Source organism: Agelaius phoeniceus, chromosome 2 (assembly GCF_051311805.1).
Source record: "Agelaius phoeniceus isolate bAgePho1 chromosome 2, bAgePho1.hap1, whole genome shotgun sequence".
NCBI classification, from domain to species: domain Eukaryota; kingdom Metazoa; phylum Chordata; class Aves; order Passeriformes; family Icteridae; genus Agelaius; species Agelaius phoeniceus.
In genome coordinates this window covers 25,542,185-25,560,704 of record NC_135266.1, presented here as the reverse complement: position 1 = coordinate 25,560,704, position 18,520 = coordinate 25,542,185, and the positions used below count along the sequence as shown (strand labels likewise).

Sequence of the window (18,520 nt, the reverse complement as noted above, 5' to 3'; positions counted from 1 at the left end):
CCAAAGTACAAACTCCCCTTTTCTGGGACCCTTCAGCATCAGCACTGTGGGACTTAGGGAGTATCTACAGATAAACACATACACATATTAACCCACACAAGCCCTGCCTATTGTAGTGAGGCCCCTCACTCCCACAATCAAGGATTACATGCTCCTTCTTTTCCCTTCTCATGACCTATCACAGTGAGTGAAGTTGTGACAGTGCGTAACAGCAAGTTCTGCACCTGAATTTCTGAGCTTGGTAGGTGTACCAGGTTCAACAGGATGTAACTGAGACATCCCTTGAACAAGCAGGACACAGCTAAACCTCAGACAAAACAGTAGTGCCTTGAGGAACACCCATTTTAGAGTGCAGCAGTGAGGGAGAAGTGCAACAAAAAGTCCTGTAAACACCCACGTTGGAGAACAAGGGGAACAAGGTGCCAGAGGTGCTGGAGAAGGCTCCCCTGCAGCCTGTGGAGAACACCACAGTGAAGCAGGTTTCCCCTGCAGCCCATGGAGGACTCCACACTGCAACAGATGCACTGAAGGAATATGCAGTCCATAGTGAGCCCTCAGTGGGGCAGGATCATTGGCAGGAACTGTAGCCAGGATGAACCCACCTTGGAGCATATCTATCCTTGAAGGACTGCCAGCTGTGGAGAAGACCAACACTGGGGCAGAGAAAAGCATGAAGGGGGAGCAGGAAAGAGGAATTGTTATAGACAGACCAAAACCCCCATTCCCACCCTCCTGCACTGCTTGGTGGGGGGAGAGGGGAAGACAGGGGCAACAGAAATGGAAGAGTCAAGCTCAGCCTAAGTGGGGTAAGGGAAAGGTGGCTTAGTTTTTTTGTTTGTGAACAATAGGAAATCAGTGGTTTTTATCTCAATGCAGAAGCTTTTCCATTTTATTCCTTCTCCCATCTCCTGCTGAGGGAGAGGTGTAAGAGTGGCTGTGTGAGGGTCTGGTAGCCGGCAATGGTCAACCCACCACAATAAAAAACATTCAAAAAGAAAAATCCCCAAAACACTTCAGGTAACAAGGAAGTGACCATTTCAAATTGTGTAAAATATTCATCTTAACAGGGATGAACCCAAAGAAAAGTTGCAATGTGAGACTTCTGAGAATAAACTGCTACAAATAAAGTCCTCTGTTCCAAGTGTATCTCCTTGCTGAACTAAGCTGGAATAAATCTATCATTTCGCACACCCAAGATGTTACTAATCCTGTCAAATGCTTTGTCCAAAGACTGAAACCATCTTTTGAAACAAATGGCTCTCTGCACTCTCCTCAACCCATCCCACCATCTGGCATAAAGCCACACTGATGATTCTGCTACCATAAAAATCACCCCACTCCTCCCATTTCAGGCACATCAACCACAAAATGTCTCTATGGCACACACATCACAAATTTCTGTCTATTCAGATAAATCATGCATGTAGACATTTTTTACTCAATTGATGCAGTTTCTAGTGTTTCCTGCTTTTTTTCCTTTCACTATTTTCTGTCTTTGATCTCCTCCATTTCTTACATTCCCTGAGCAGGTCAGGTTGCCAAACAAAGTGAACATTTCTCAATGTAAGACAGTTAAGATCCTCCTCCTCACCCCTCTAAACAACCCTTGCTTTGTTTTTATTTTTTCTCCAGGAATCAATTTACTATTATAATAGACCACAAAAAAACTCAAGATAGTATAGCAGTTACTAAATTGGAGAGGTGCTTATTTGTATGAATGGCAAAAAAAAAATAAAGCAATTTCCCTTTATCTCATAGCCCACATATTAGATGAAACATAACACTTCATAGGGTAGGGGAAAAAATTCATGGTTTAATTACAATGTAGCATAAAAGCTTTAGTAGTGGATACCAGGATATTATTGTGACATCTAAACTAGAGTTCTTCACAGACACTGTAAACAGATACTCTAAATTCCCTAAATGATTTGCATTAAAAAGGTTTATACAAAAGCAGTCAGTTATTCAATCTTTAGGATGTCATGACATGGTGAGACAAACACACATACATCAGTAAGTACAGAGAAATGTTATGCTACATTTTGGACAGTTCAGAACCGAAAGTGCTTCACATCTATAGGATAAGAAATGGCTTCATCTCCTCATCCCTAAATGATGAGAGCAAACAAACAACCCTTTAATAGGTTAAATAAACAGTGCCCCATTTATCCATGCTTATGTAAAGTTTCCAACAATTCAGAAGGTCCATGGTGACATTTACAATCTATATACACTGTAACAAATTGTCAATGAAAACAAGTTCAGGTACTTCTTGGTTCCCTAAAGTCGGAAGCTGCTCTCTGCACTACAGACAAAAGCTACCTACAATATTAGGTCAGTTTTCTGCCTCCTTTTTCTTGTGTGTGTGTGTTTGTGTAAAAATTAGTCCTCTCAATCCACCTTGAATAAAATCAGTCCCTAAGTCCTGGTCATATTTAACAACTGCTTCATCCCAGTGTTTAAGGCATGTTCATTAGATGTCAGTGTAGGGGTACTGTCAGAAATTATAATATCACAGGTACTAAGAGTCAGCAGATTTACATAGCAACACCACTCTTTACAATATAATGCAAAAGAAATTGTTATGATGGAAGTTGTTCCTGAGTTAAAATTTGCTAAATACTACTAAGCTTAATGTTTTCCTTTTATACTTCTTCCTCTGGAATGTCCTTTCACATCTGCTCAATTGAAAATTAAAAATCTCTCTGAAAATACCCTGGATGTCAAAGTGAAAATGTTAGCAAAATTCTAATTATATTGATTTTCCCACGTCTAAATTTGGCCATGATAGTATGCATTTTCAGGGGTTAGTATCACTTAGTCTTTAGCAAGGATATTTTCTAAACGTGAAGATAAATAAAATGTCAGTCCACAATTTTGTGCAAATATCAAGGGAAGATTTTGGTAACAATAAATTACAAATTTGAAGTTCTGTGAAGATATAAAACTGGTAATGTAGATATTTTTCATTTTCTCCTCCTTTCAAATTAAAGGAAAACATTTTTAAACTGCAGGAACACAAGACACCTACAAATATATTCACCTTCCTAAAAGAGACAATTTGTCTACTCAAGTTATGAAGCATCCATTCCCACAGAATTGTTTCTCAAGTATGTAATCATTGACAGAATTTCCTATTTTAAAAAAGCTGTTCTTGACTGAAAAAAGTGGGTAGCTTTAAAAGTAGATTTTTCATTAGATTCAAAATGTGCATTACAATTCTTATAACCCAAATCATCCTGGCTCCAACTCACTAAAGTTTGTACAAACATTTGCTGAAGTCTCAGCATTACATTTAGCAGGCGTTAAAAGAGCAGTAGAAAATCAGAATGACGAAAGGTGTGACTCAAGTCTGTGCTATACCTGCACTTCTGACTCAACTGAACACAAACCCCTCAGAAAGCTGCACTGTCTGGAGTGAAATCCAAAGTTTGATGAAATCCATGAAAACAATGAGCTTTAATGGGATTAGTATTTTAAGTGCTTCATCTGAAGCTCACCGTTTGCAGTGATGTATCATCCATCTCCTATCTTAAATACAAGAAGCTGCAGTGATTGCACCTATCAGACTAGGGAATTAATGTTCCTTTATGTATTTTAAAATCTGTCAGCAGTGCAAATTATGAGTTACAGTACGATTAAAAAAAATCTTCCACATTTCTTTCCATTTAAATCCCAGTAGGACAGAAATCAGCAACATGCAAAGAAAAAAGGGTGGGAAAGGAATGACTGCTTCCACAGTATGGGAACTCCAAAAATTATATAGTGGTATAGAAACAAAGCTCTGAATGAAGTTTGGCCTAGTCCATGTGTCTTTTGCACAAAGGTTAGCTAAAATTTAATTGCTGTGACCATAAAATATAAATAGCAACAATTTATTCACATAATTCTGGATTAGATTGATTTTTTCCTTTAACAAACGGTATGATCTGTTATCAGCCAGCTGTATGTTTAAGCACAACAATAGAAACTGTAGTACATAAACACCTAAAAATCACAGTCATAAAAAGCAGGCAAGTACATCAGTCTTTTGGTGGTCAAAGCACAATAGATTAGTCTGCCAAACAAGTGTATGTGAATGTCAATTGTGGGCATTAGATTTGTTAAAAATTGTTTCTACTGTCAATAAACAATTTCCTGTATTTTAATACTGTTCTTAAGGAACTGTAAACTGTTTAAAGTAACAGGTAACAGTAAAGGATTTAAATATAGTGGTAAATAGGAAAAATAGGGGTTTAAATTTGCATGTGTGGTGAGTGGGTAATTTGGAAGTAATTCATAATTATCCACAAAGAACTCTGACCTTTCTTAGGTAAGACAGTACTGCCATCATTTCTAACACTTGTGACCATTATAATAACACAAGAAAAAAACCCCAACATATCAGCCCTGATACATCAATCACATATGCATTCTAAATTACAGCTATTTACATGAAAAATATATATTTAATTAAAAAGCCACTGAAAAACATGGACTTTTAGTCACGTGCTGCACTTTCTGCAAAATGAGGTAATTTGGATGCAAACAAATTAAGTTTAGTAGAGTTCAGGATCCACAGTCTCCATGCTTAAAGTACAGATTGCTGCAGTAAATGGCTTGACTCTTTCTGTATGTTCAGAGCAAGAAATCACTAGATCCAGTTAAATCCTGTTTTATAGTGCTCTTGATGCAACACTGACTAATGTCAGAAGGCTTCCCAGCTCAGTTCTACAACTGGTCTTTCAATAGAAAGAAGAAGGGGAAAAGAAAAAGCGGTTATAAGTTGGTTTCATCCCAAGATGGATCATTCATATTCTTTAAAACTTTTCTAACAAGCTTCTCCAAGTCCTTGCGAGCTCTTTGTTCCTCTTCTAATGATTTCTTCATCTTTTTGTTATCCTGTGCAACAGAGACAGAGACATTACTGGTTGGCTCTGGGGGCTTTTAACAGATCTCACTACACATACACTGTCATTTACAAACTCTGAAGGCTTTTCCCAATAAAACTGATATTAGCTGTACAAAAGCAAAGCTTCTATTAACTTCACAACTTACACACAGTTATTTCACACAATGCAACAAAAGCTCCCAAATGGAAACTGAGCTACTTCCTATTTGTACTTAGGGGGCCTTTATACAGCAAGTGCTACTAACAGATGGCCACTAATCATGAATTCTTCTGCTCAAATCTGATCAATGAGGAGTAGAATATATTTGTTGCTAATGGAGAAGGGAAATGAGCAGTAAGCAGACTAAATATCCCCTGTAAGAACCTCCTGTGATTTTAACTGGTCTCAATCTCCAAAGAGCTTAAAACTTAATGCAAATCAACTTGCTTCATTAGGAATGTAAATAGTTGAAAGGAGTATCCTAAAACCAATACATTCTCTGAAAAGTGTTTTGTGACTAGATTTTAAACTAGACTGATGACTTCCAGCAGTCTAAGAGAAGTTTGAATTTCAAGGAACACCATCTCTCCACATGTATATTAACAAGTGAGTTCTCACTGTTTAGTGCCATCAGGCAATATTGAAATAAATGAACAACAGGACCATAAGGATGACAGGGATCAATCCATAGGAATGCTCACATTGTTTAATCCTGTACAGGTCAAGGTGATGCTGGGAATAGTAGGGAAGCAACCAGAAGGTAAAATAACATGGAAATAAGGCCCCAAGACAAGTCTAAAGGTTTAACAAACACAGGCCTTCAATCCAAGGGTCCAACTGGACTCCCTTTACGTGTCCTTTACATACATTTTAGAAAAAGAATGAGATCATAAAACCATAGAATGAGTTGAGTTGGGACTCATCAAGATCATTAAGTTCATCTCCTGACCTTGCACAGGACACCCCAACAATCACAGCATGTGCCTGAAAGCATTGTCCAAATGCTTCCTGAATTCAGACAGGCTTGGTGACCTGGGCCTGGGGAGCCTGTTCCAGTACCCAACTACCCCCTGGGTGAAAAACCTTTTCCTAATATCCAACCTGAACCTCCCCTAACTCATTTCATGCTGTTTCCTCAAGTCCTGACACTGGTCACCAGAGGAGATTGGTACCTGCTCCTCTTCTTCCCCTCAAAAGGAAGTTATAGATCACAATGAGGTCTCCCCTCAGCCTCCTCTTCTGCAGGCTGAACAGACCAAGTGACCTCAGCCCATAGGGCTTCCTGGCTTCCCCTCAAGGCCCTTCACCATCCTCATGGCCCACCTTTGGACATTCTAACAGTTCAATGTCTTTCTTTTATCATGGCACCCAAAACTGCCCCCAGCACTCGAAGTGAGGCTGCCCCAGCTCAAAGCAGAGCAGGACAATCCCCTCCCTTGCCCAGCTGGCCATGCTGTGCCTGATGCTCCCAGGACAGGGTTGGCCCCCCTGGCTGCCAGGGCACTGCTGACTCATGGTCAACTTGCCGTGGACCAGGACCCCCAGGTCTCTCCATGGCACTGCTCTGCAGCTTCTTGTTCTCTAGTCTGTACATACAATAATGGTCTGTCACCTCATTAACTGCATTCCCTCCTCAAGTCTGTTAAGAAACTTCATTATTTGGAAAGTTCATTATTTTATGTAGGAACAGATTTAAGTTAAGTCTGCCAATTCAGGACCAGCTCAAGTGTATTGCCTGTGGAACAACAGCTATGAAAAACTGATGGAAGCTGCCCTAGGAAGGATCCCACTTTGCAGTCTGGTTTCTACACCAGCCAGGACACCATGTACTCCCAGAGAGCCTTTATCCAAGCCCTTGCCAGCTCAGAGATTATTTCTGCCCCTTCTTTGGTTGGCAGCATCAGAGCAGTGGACCAACAAATGCTTTTAAGAAGAGATTCCTGAATTCCTGATATGTTAGAAAATGAAATCAGGCTTTAATATGTTTTAACTTGAAAGATGTAAGATTCTGAAGAACATCTATTTGGAAAGGCACCAGAAAAGAGAGCTGTTACATGAAGCTCAGGAGAAGGTGACTTTTTATTTAAGGTTCATGGAGCTGTGCAGAGCTTCAGTGAGGCTGCACATTTATTCTCTGTACAAAAGCAGGAGGCCAGCAGGACTATTAGTGGGCTATTATTGCTGCTTTTATTATATGAATTGTGTTTTTTTAAAGACTGCCAAATTCAGCTCTAACCTGGGATACTCATTCTTTATATGCTGAACCCAGCACAATTTAAGTATGCAACACATCAACTGTCCTATTTCAAGGAATATGCATGACATCCTTAGAAATACTAGGCACGGTTACAGATGGCAAAAAAAAAAAAAAAATCATATTTATAGCCCCAGACCTGAAGAAATTTGAACACAAATCCTATTTACATTAACACAAGAAATTTTATCCAACTTCTGGAGTCAGAGTGGTAAGCAAATTCACACCTTGCATAGTGAGGAAAATCCAATGCTTCTTCTCACCTATACATTAAGCCAAGTCTACATGCAGCACCATTAACATGGTTAAAACAAGCTATGCCCTGATAAAGTGATATTTTTATTTAATCATGGTGGATATTTAGAACAAGTGACAAAAAAGCACCCAGAGCTATTGTGAAGCCTTCATTAAAAAAAAAAAACAAACATGATAGGCACTGAAAAGGACCCTTGTCTCTAGAAATGAGCAGTTTTAAGAACTGATCCATAGAGGTGTTCAGGTTACTTTAAGACTGTATCATTTTAGAACTATAAATATCTGGTTCTATTTAGGCCTTTATTAGTGTTCTCGAGCAACTGTGATTTCTGAGTCTCTGTAATCTTACTTTGCTGGTGATACAGCACAACTGAATTTGCTTAACACTTCCACCATTTCAGAAACTGCAACATCCAAAACCAGCTTAGTAATTCACTTCAGAGAAGCAATCCTCAATGCTATTCTCAAAAGTCTGATAACAACAACAAGGAGTGCTTTTTTGCAAATGATATTTTACATTTAAAAGAAAATCTAGGCCAAAATTCAAGCTCATGACTGTCAAAGTGAACTTGCAAGCCATATTTAGTTTGATAACAAGTCTTCCATCTTTTTTTTCTCCATGTTGCTATAAATGTAGCAAGTTACCAACCTGTCTTAACTCCTGTACTTCATCCTTTAATGCATATACTGTGTCAACAAGGCTTCTAAAATGAAAAAAAGAAGATAATCTGTAACAACAGTTTTCAGAAATACACATCTAAATCTATTATTAGACAAAACTGTTTAATGAAATGCAATTAAATAAAAAACACCCCACACCTAATAGCTAATTTCAGACCTGTGTTAAAAAAAATACCTGTCTGTAATCCTTATTTATATTCAGTAAGGCAAGGACTTGTTACCAGCTTCTATGACAAGAAACACCTGTCAAGCATTTATGGACCTCTGCTGGTTTCTGTATTAAAGCTTTTTAGAACAGAACTGTAGTTTCACTTCCAACGTACACTTTACCAAGAAAGTTGAATGACATCACAGGCTAACTAGAAGGATGACACCAATTTAATACTGAAATCTGACAGCACTTGGAAAAACTATTTGTAAGTGAAGCACATCACTTCTTGGCATGGGTGGAATAGCTTGCACAGCATATACAAAGAACCAGACATTTAAATGAAGGCCAGCTGCACTGAGAGGACTGGCAGCATACTCCAAACAGCTCTATTCCAACTACAAACACACCACACACAGCCTGCTATAATGGGAGACAGGAGGAGGAGGAAGAGTGCAAAGTTTACTACTTTAATTCATCATTCATTAAACATTTTCTTACTTCTCTTCTATAACAGTCTGACCATTACTTTTAGTTTCTTCTACAATAATTTTTTCTTCTTCTGGAAGCAGGACTTGAGGAGCTGATTCTTTACGGGAACCTGTTGTAAAAATAAATTACAAAGTGAGCAACTCGCAAATATCCCTGGGGCATTTTAAAGATTATTCTTTCATTCACCACATGATACATCCCCATGACCAAGGTATACCACTTTCCATTTCTCCCTTCCCTCTACACATGAGTTACTGACACATTTTTTACTTTTGAAACCACAGCCTTACAACAACAAAAAGTTGTGTGACACCCCTACCCCACTGGTGACATAACTCCCGAGTCATGGACGGGGATGTTACACTGTTCAAGGAACAGTGCACTATTCAAGCACCAGTAAAAGCTGTGCAAATTCCCCACAGCAGAGTGAGAAAGACATAGCTGTGTTTAAATAACAGCAATTTAAGTGTAAAGGACAGATTCTGATCTCACACTGATACAAATCCAAGATATAATTCTAAACCCACTACTCTGTCAGTAAGGAGCAGAATAGTGGTATCAAATGACACAGCAACTAAAAAAAAAAGAAGTAAAAACCATTTTCCCCAACACACTGTAAGCATCCCACTTTGTGTGTGCACACATATACATGCAAATACTCTTACAGAGAACCTTTTAATCCTACAATACATTCCTACCAAATGACACACACTCTTTGTATTTAATAGGTGTTTTAAAAAGCACTTCATGGTTTGATGATAAAAACTCAAAACATTCCAACATCTTCAGAACTTTCCACATATTACAATTTATAACATCAAAATAAAACATATAGATTATAAAAATGTAGTTCTGACTAGAAAAACTACAACTCAGAAATGTGCATCCACCCATAATTCTATAAACATTATTCAATTCAGCTGCAACAGATTACAAAGGTTTGGGTTTTTTAAGAAGGTCTGTAAATAAATTGGTGTCTAAGCATTTGTTCAGAATTCAAACACTGCAGATAAAGCACTGAAGTTCTTACATTTTTTAACTAAGACATCAGTTTTAACAAACAAGGTACACCTGTCACAAACTCACTGTAGTGAACTTTCATTAACCAGGAATTTCTCAAGTCTCATACAGTTGAAACTGATAACTTGGTACTACAGAGCACTTGCCTGCCCAGAGAAATCAGTGGCTGAACAGTTGCTTTGTGCTAGCAGCACTTTTCTTTGAAGGTTCATGGTAAAATACAAAATATTAACAAATAAACAAAAATGTTGAATAAATCACAATAATTGCAAAATATTAACTTCCCAAACAGCTGCAGTCTTGAGTTCTGAACAGTGAGCTTGTAGGGATCCTATCTTAGCTGTACATGTTTAGCTATTTAAATTATTTTAGCAAACAATTACAAATGTCTTTAATGCAGAAAAAAGTTTCCTTAAGCTTACAGTAAAGATCTAATGTATCAGTATGTGATTGTCATAATTATATAGACTAAAGAGAACAGCAGATTTGAGAAAGAATCTTGTCCTCAAAAGCTGTAAGTTCTTCTTACGGAGCGAAGAAATCTTTTAAGGGTTAATACACTTCCACTTATTTTCCAGGAGGAACAACCTATAAAACAAACACATCCAAATTCTGTAGGGAGCTCAAGGACACTTCCCTGTTTGTGCTGTCAGTCTCTGTAAAAAGCTCTCTTACGTTTATTTCAGTTAATTGCTTACTGCTCTGCTTTATTAGCCTGGCAGCTACCACAGAACTGAATTAAATGTTGTATTAGGAATTAGTTGGCAGCAGCTGCTACCAGATCACTGCATTTTGGGTCTCTGTACTGATGTGGAGCACACCTTAGCACAGGCCAAGGAGACAGTGACCAAGGGGAGAGAACTGGCACAGGTTTCTCATCTGTGACTCCCATCACCCAAATGGAGCACACGTTTTTCCCTTTGTACAGAGCTGCATCCAGCTGCCAGCCTGGGCAGGGTAATGGGTCCTTGCAAAGCACAAATAGCATGGAGGAGACAGCTTGACAGCAAATGTCCCAGCTGTTCAGTTATACACACACATGCATGTGAAGCAGATGTTACAGCAGCACATCCTGATGGAAGTACAGCAGAGCACAGCACACAACACTGCACAGACACACAAAGCACTTCACCAACATTATTATACACACAAGGAGACCTCAGGCTACACAAACACACCCAATGGAACACTGCTGCTGCCAACACTGACCTTCCTGTGCCACAGGACAGTAACCACTGCGGAACACAAGTTCCACTCCTGCCTTCACCGTTCCAATACCCTTGGTCATACAAACCCTTATCTGTATGTCAGAACTCTTGCTGCTCTTATGGTTCATACTTATGCAAAAACCCCCACACTTTCTCTCCTTGATCACAGTTTGGGTTTTGTGAGCTTTGGACTGTTTTTCTTTATTGCAGATTTTTTTTCCTAAACCCCACAAGTACATGCTGAGTATCAAAGGTACAAACACACATCACATCTATCCTGCCACAAAGGATCTGGTCATCAAATGAGAACATGCACAGTAACATAGGACATGAGGTGTCAAGTTCTAAAGGCAAAAGAAAGCTATTTCTAAATCCTGCTTTTCTGCACCATTTATGCCAGCAGCTATCCTTTTTTTTAAAGGTTTTGGGTTTGGTTTTTTTTTTTTTTTTACTTTTTGCAATTACACATCTGGAAGTAACTTCAAGCAGAGTCATCACTGGCACTCAGCAATATCCCCTAAATTCCACCCTGTGCCATCATCAAGTTCTTTAGGCCTACACCCTGTGCAACCATTTCCCTCTGTAAAAGCTACAGCTTTAGGACATGAAGAGAGGGCTGTGTTACAGTACAGTGGGCACTTCTCACTGAATTAATACTGAAACAACAGTCTGGGAAGTTTGTACAGCTCAGATAATCCTGAACACCTTTGAGACACACTCCACATTTTCATGAAATAGGGTGGAAGAATCAAATTACTTTAACTTGCCATATCTGCTATTCCTCTATTCTAAGCACCCAAGTTTCACACTGTATTTTATTACACTGTATTCTATTCCAAGTCAAAAAGGCCAAATGACTATATTTAAATTGACCTCAACTGCCCAATTCACCTTGAGACAACATAACCACAAGTACTAGTCAGTTAGCTTGTAGGGGTTTTTCAAGTGGGGATTTGTTGTTGGTGTTTTTTTTGGATTAGTTTGGGTTTAGGGGTTGGTTTGTTTGATTTTTTGGTTTTTTTTAAGATGGGCACCCTGCACCCCAAGCTACACAAAACAGGGTTTTATTTGTTTTGCAGGGTTTTTTTGAAGGGGGTGGGTATTGAAGGAAGTAAGGTATATGGGAGGAGAAACTATGTTTGACAAACCCAAACAGTTATTTCAACATTAGCACGTATCAACAAATATCAAGGCAAAATAAGTTGCATAACTTCTCAATAGAGAATTCTTAAAACCAGGGTCTTGGAAGAATGTCCCCGCTGTTTAGAAGTCTGTTGAGTAATTAAAGCAAATAACTGACCACTACAATCATGAGTCAATTAAGTTTCCATAAATGAAATTCCATGATAAAAAATAAAGCTATCTATTCAATATCAATACCTCTCAGCACTAGAGTGGAGAATAAGAATTACAATGCTTTTTGACAAAACCATACTCTAAATTATAGGTTTAGCAAATTTAGCCTCCAGAGTAAAGCCAGGAACAACACAGCCCACTTGACATTCAGAGCAGGGCTACAGGCCTTAGCAATACCCCCTACATTATGTGGTAGAATACCTGAAATAGGCCCATGAGGAATGGCCCCCTGCTTTTGGTTTGCAGTGTCTGATGCCCTTTCCAGCTAAATCAATCTGTCTTAAACAAGCAAGCAGTTCTGAGCATTTCTATAAATAAGGAAAGCTGGAACCTGTTTGGGTATTTCCATGGTTGAAAGATTTCATAACAAAAGTCCAGTTTATACCTGCCTAAAACAGGTAGAGTGTCACTCCTTGCTCTGGAGTATGGTCTTAACACCAAACCAGGAAGAGACTGAATGTCACAGAGGCTCTCACTGATGTCTGTTTGCAACCATAACTCACAACCTCAGCCTTTCATTCACTCCCCTCCAAAAAGGAGCATGACATCTTACAAAATGGTTGACACAGAGCCAGCCCCCTGCCATGGGCAGAGACACCTTCTCCTAGACCAGGCTGCTCAAAGCCCCATCCAAACAGGCCTGGAGCACTCTCAGGGATGGGGCATTCACCATTTCTCTGGGCACCATGCTATTTTTATATGGCACCATCCTGGCTCCTGACAGAAGCCAGGCTTCAGAAATAGCTGTACTGGTAAACAGCCGGGTCCTTTGTTTTGAATCATTTAGCAAACAAGTACGAAGGGAGTTCAGAAGTTTTGTAGAAGGGAAGAAAGAAAAGGGGGATGAAATTCAGAAATCTTTCTGCTTTAACTGGATATTAAATCTCTGCCTATGTCCAAAGATTATGTCTGTCAGGAAACATTTAAGCAAAGAGAAAAATTGAGGTGGTTATTCACATTATCTGCTAAAGTAGCTAATTTCAGGGCATCAGTTAAAAGACAACTCTCCCCAATCAACCAAGAACGATTTCCTCCAGCTGGTGAAAGGGAGGAGAAGGCTCATAGAAGACTATGAGTGTCCTAATTTAAGGTATAGAAGTGAGAGGTGTGGGCATGGTGGTAATTTCAAGAAGTGCACAGTATTATCTGAGGCCATGAGCAAAGACTCTGTTGCATGGCTGTTAAGTATTGCTGTTTTCTTCACTTCTTCATACCTTTACTCTGATTAGGAGGGGTAAGGAAGGGAACAGGGCAGGGATAAAGGTCAAAAGTTTGAAACAGTACTTTATACAATTCTGTTTTTCACCAACTTCACAAGCTAAGAAGCTCTCAGAAATTAAATTTACTTGAGTTTCAATGACAGGAGTGTGACTTGCCACTGAAAAACAAGTGTGTGCATACACAAATGTTCAGATCCACCATTAACCACTGGCATGTACAGGCATGTACTTTTCTTAGTGAAGCAAATTTTAGACAAAAAAAATTACTTGTCATTTTAAATATTCAGTGTACCACTGCATTTGTTGTATTAAATATGTTAAAGCAGATGATCAGATGTGCCAAATTAATCTTCTCTTTCTTAATAAATTTTTCATGAGGTTCTAATACAAACAATTCTAAAAATGCTGCTCCTAGACTCTGCATGTGTTGAGATTTAAAAATTGGAAAAATCTGTGCTACAGATCTGCCAAAATCAAAAGGGTATCCTTTATTATCTTTGTAAAGAAAACACAAATCAGAAGCCAAATATCAGCTAAACTTTAGATCACTGTATAAGATACATCATTGTATCTTATATATATATTTGCAAATTCTTGGGAATATTAAAAACGATTTGGGCATGAAGTTGTTTTGTCTTTTTTTAACCAAGAGAATCACAAACAGGAATTAAACCCCACATGACTCAGATGACTGATTTAGGCAGTTTACAGCAATATGCTTAGATGAGTAAAATGGAAACAAAGTGGACCAAAATATAACTTCATATGTGTTAGTCATGTAAGAACAGAATGAATAGTTTGAGAAGACAGATACACCATCTGAAGACATGGAAGATCCCTAAGACAAGATTTGGAAAGAGCTACTCCACTAAATTGCCTGTATTTCACTAACCAATGCAAGAACTTCCAAGCCCATGGCTGCAGGACTAGAGCTGCTACAATCATAGCAAAACAAAGTTATGACCTTTTAATAGAGAGGGGTGGTTATTAAATTTATTCTGATGTAAACATTTTAGCACATATATTAGCTTACTGATTTGTTTAAATTCACTCATATGTAAGCAACTTTTAAGCAGAAACACTAAGTATAACTCTTGCTTTTAAAATAAAAATGTTGTCATATTAAATCATGAAAACACATTATATGCACCCTTAGTATATTAATAACACTTCTTTCTGGCAATAGGACCTGCAGAAGTAGATTTTAGATTGTTCCAATAATTCAGCTCATGCTTCTACTGAAAATATACCAACAAAAAAAGACCCCACAAAAAAAACCAACAACAAAAAAAACACATGCCAAAATAAAAAACAACCAACCAACCAACAAACAAACAAAACAAAACAAAAACCAAACAAAAAACCCCTAAAAGGACCAAAATAAAATCAATTTAACAGGAGAGGAAGGCAACAGAAAAACCATCTACAGATGGCAATGTCTCTGAAATTATTTTTACAAAAAAGAGGATATAGAAGAATACATACTTCCCATTACACTGAATTTCCTGTAGATGCGAACTACATTAAACAAAGATTACACACTTATGTCAAAAAAGGTCTTTCATGTCAGCATTTGATTCCTCTGGGAAGAAGGGAAGAAGAGAAAGCAGGCATAGGGAGAAGAGGATGTGTTAAGTTACAAGTTCTGATGTCCTTTCCCCCTGTGTAATAATTAAATATTAAAGTCACAGTCTAGCAAATGCAAAATTTATTTCAACTGTACATAACAGATGTCCTTTTCATATAAAACAAAACACTTAATTGATATATGCAACCACAAACAATATGCATTACTGTACAGTACAATGAAACATTCAGATATACATCCATTTTGCATTTTCCAAAGGCAGTCACCTACTAAAGATGGCTTCTCCCATTCACAAATGAAGTGCACAATATATATTACTCTTTCTATGTTTTACGTCACTATATACACATTACTGTGTTTTGGCAAGATTATGCAAAACACCCAATCAATACTGGCTGGCTTCAGCTTATGGTAAGTACTAATTTATATGGAAACACTGCATAAGCCATGAGAAGAGGGCCTGACAATGGCTTGAACCTACCTTCCAATTCAGGTTCTCCATCCTTCCAGTGTATTTGTAACTGTACACATACAATTTACAGAATTGCATAAACATAAGGTACTGTTATTACCATGACTAAAGTTCCACAAAAATAGAAACACTGAACCTTTGGACTGAATACCATCATTTCCACATTTGTCCTTTTTTTTTTGTTTGTTTCAAGCATTTTGCATTAATACTCCTGATCAGTTCACAATAGTTTACAGCCTGTAACATTGAAGATGTAGAATGGTTTTAAATGTGCTGTGATGTTAATATGAGAATACACAATATGAGAGATCCTAATTATGATAGTACCTAATGACATAAATGCTACAATAATTAATGGTGGTAAACTGTCAAAGCTTTGGTGCATAAAAAGTCAAAATCTTCGGATCTGGATAACAAAACTTTCTGTGTGATAAGGAAAGTTCAAGTGCAACAACTGTATTACAAACTCATATTTACACTATATAACATGAAACAGACATAAAAGAATTATCATTTATCCAGTGCAGAAAACATTATTCAACTAGAACACCACATCATAAGAAACAGGGCAAAAAACAATCCGTACTTGCCATATATGTTAAAAAAAAAAACAAAAAAACTGACTGAAAAGAAGAAGGGAGTGAAGTGGGTTACAAATGTGCTGTGAAATGATATGGAGCACATCTACTTATCTCATTTCTCTAAGCAAGACTCCTCCATTTGCAAAAGGTTCAACATACACAAGTTCCCGGTCATTACATTAATATATGACCAACAGGAAAATGCACCCCTGAAAACCCTCCTTGGTAAGCACTACTGCTTTTGTTAGTAACATTATAGAATGCCAACAACAGTGAAAGAGGATAAAGCAGGGGATCAAACAAGACTGAGCATAAATTGAAGACATGAAATGCCTTGAAGCATCTTCTCCACACTGACCACCTTCTGGAATCATGCACTCCTAGCAATTGCAACTTTCTGATCATGTGACCTGCAGAGAGGTACTGATTACCTTTTAAACAGTGTGATCAAGTTGCCAGGCTGCAGTTAAATTCCATCACAATTACTCTGAACTTGTTCAGAGAGTAGTATCTGAACACTGGATAGCATGATAAGGGTGTTGGCACTTGGGAACCCTGTCGAAACTGAGAACTGTTTCTGTCCTTTCATCATTTTCACCACACTTTTCCCTAATGCTTACCAAGATTTGGAAAACATGCCATTTTTGTTTTGATGCCAATTACTTTAACAACAAGTCAGAGCACACACACACAGTTCACCCCAGCAGTGCCCCAGGTGCAGGTTTGAGACCTTCAGCTGTGCACAGCATGTCACAGTTCTCTGAAAAAGCCAACATGACTGTAAGTGAAGAGCTGCTGCTGAAAACAAACCTGCTTATGAGAGAAGTTACAAGACACAATAAAATTTGTCACAGACATGCTCCAAACAGTACAACCCAAAAGCCAAGCATTCTATTATTCAGAACTTCAAGCAAGCCAATTTGATCACAGTTGTACCTAGAGTTTCAGATGTTGAACACTGGAGCCTCCATCAGGGGAATCATTTTCCTCTCGTCTTTTCAAGAAGAATGGTCAATTGAGAGTTGACAGTTGTGTATTTTAACAGGCAAGCAAACATCTAAACCCTGCTTTCTGCCACACTACTGCACACAGTAAAGTGACAGTATGACCACAGGTAACATGAGAGTACCAAAACACTGCATGTAATGAGCATGGACTGCCAGGTTTTCATGACAATTGCTGGACTGGGGTGGGGAAAGAGCAGCAAGGTCCTTCATATAAACGTTTTAAGCAATGAGCAAAAGACAGCAGTATAAAACCAGAAATTTTTATGGATTAGCAAATGCTCTTCCAAACAAACAGGCCAGATATGTGAATATCTGAATGATTTTACAGCTCTGGTACTGCTAATTTTTAAGCTGCATTTCACTTACTCTACCAGCTATGTATTTTGTTAATAATATGTAGAAAATCCAACCACTACCACTAAGGTATTTCCATATAGCTGGCACTCAGCTCTCAAACCAGTATGGCTTCAGTACAAAATATAAAAATGTGCTTATCCAAAATAAAAAGAAAATAAAGGACCTGTTACTACACTGACCAAGTTAAAAGAAAAAAAGACCATTCAGAGCTACAAATTAACATCTGTCAGTTAAAAAACCCTCAAGAAGTATCATCCTTAACAGGATATACACTTTTTAGAATGACTTATTTGTATGTGTACTGAATTGACAATAGAGCCTTCCACCAGGTATAACTGAAGTTTCAGGAGCTCCCTCAGAAGTTGTTAAAATATCACATTAAAGAGACAAGGAACAGCAAGAAAACATCTAAGAAAAGCAGGCTGTGATACAACAAGCATTTGTTAAGAAAAAGCTCAGAAGTGCATTAGTTCTGGTGAGAGATATATGAGCAACAGCTCTTACGAGATGTAGACCCCATTCTGTAACTATGGGCTGTCCATATACTGTCATAGTCAGAGTCTTCTGAGAGGTCTGAAGGCTCCAAACGAGAAAGGCTACTGCGACGACCCAAGGAGTCTAGACTTGATTGGTCATCATCAGCCAAGACGTGATTATGCATCAGGTCAGTGCCTTGCCATGCTAAGGATGTATAGGTGAAATGAAATGGTGGATGTGGATAGGCAGAGGTGGGATGAGGAGGAGAACGTAAGGAATAGCCACAACCAAACACATGAAATAAAAGCAAAAAGGTGATGGGAAGAGAAGGAAAAGAGAAAATATTGTTAAAAAGGCACCAAAGTTGGGTTTTTTCTTTTTTTTTTTTGCAAATTTGTTTGGGGTTTAGGTATAAATTACACTCAGCATATAATGTTTGAATGGTTACAATACAATTTTGAAGTGGTTTTTAAGTTTCTAGGCAGTCTCAGTTGAGAATTTTGAGTAACAAAATATTGTTTGAAGGTAGAATT

At 38.2% G+C, this 18,520-nt stretch overlaps 1 protein-coding gene across 8 annotated transcripts in view; it reads right to left on the bottom strand.

Moving 5' to 3' along the window:
• Positions 1–1,793: 1,793 nt before the first annotated feature.
• ARHGEF7 (Rho guanine nucleotide exchange factor 7) overlaps positions 1,794–18,520 on the bottom strand; it is a 116,430-nt gene continuing 99,703 nt past the window's right edge. For 4 of the 8 annotated variants that reach the window (XM_077173323.1, XM_077173325.1, XM_077173327.1 and 1 more), the window contains 4 exons: positions 18,015–18,191; positions 8,711–8,810; positions 8,030–8,084; positions 1,794–4,881 (listed from right to left, as the gene is read on the bottom strand). In XM_077173323.1, the coding sequence (XP_077029438.1) occupies positions 4,759–4,881; positions 8,030–8,084; positions 8,711–8,810; positions 18,015–18,191 (455 nt within the window). In that variant the 3' untranslated portion in view covers positions 1,794–4,758. Of the gene's footprint in view, positions 4,882–8,028; positions 8,085–8,710; positions 8,811–10,143; positions 10,310–17,082; positions 18,192–18,520 lie in introns of those variants that run through there. The other 4 variants (XM_077173324.1, XM_077173326.1, XR_013180807.1 and 1 more) reach the window with 3 other exon arrangements.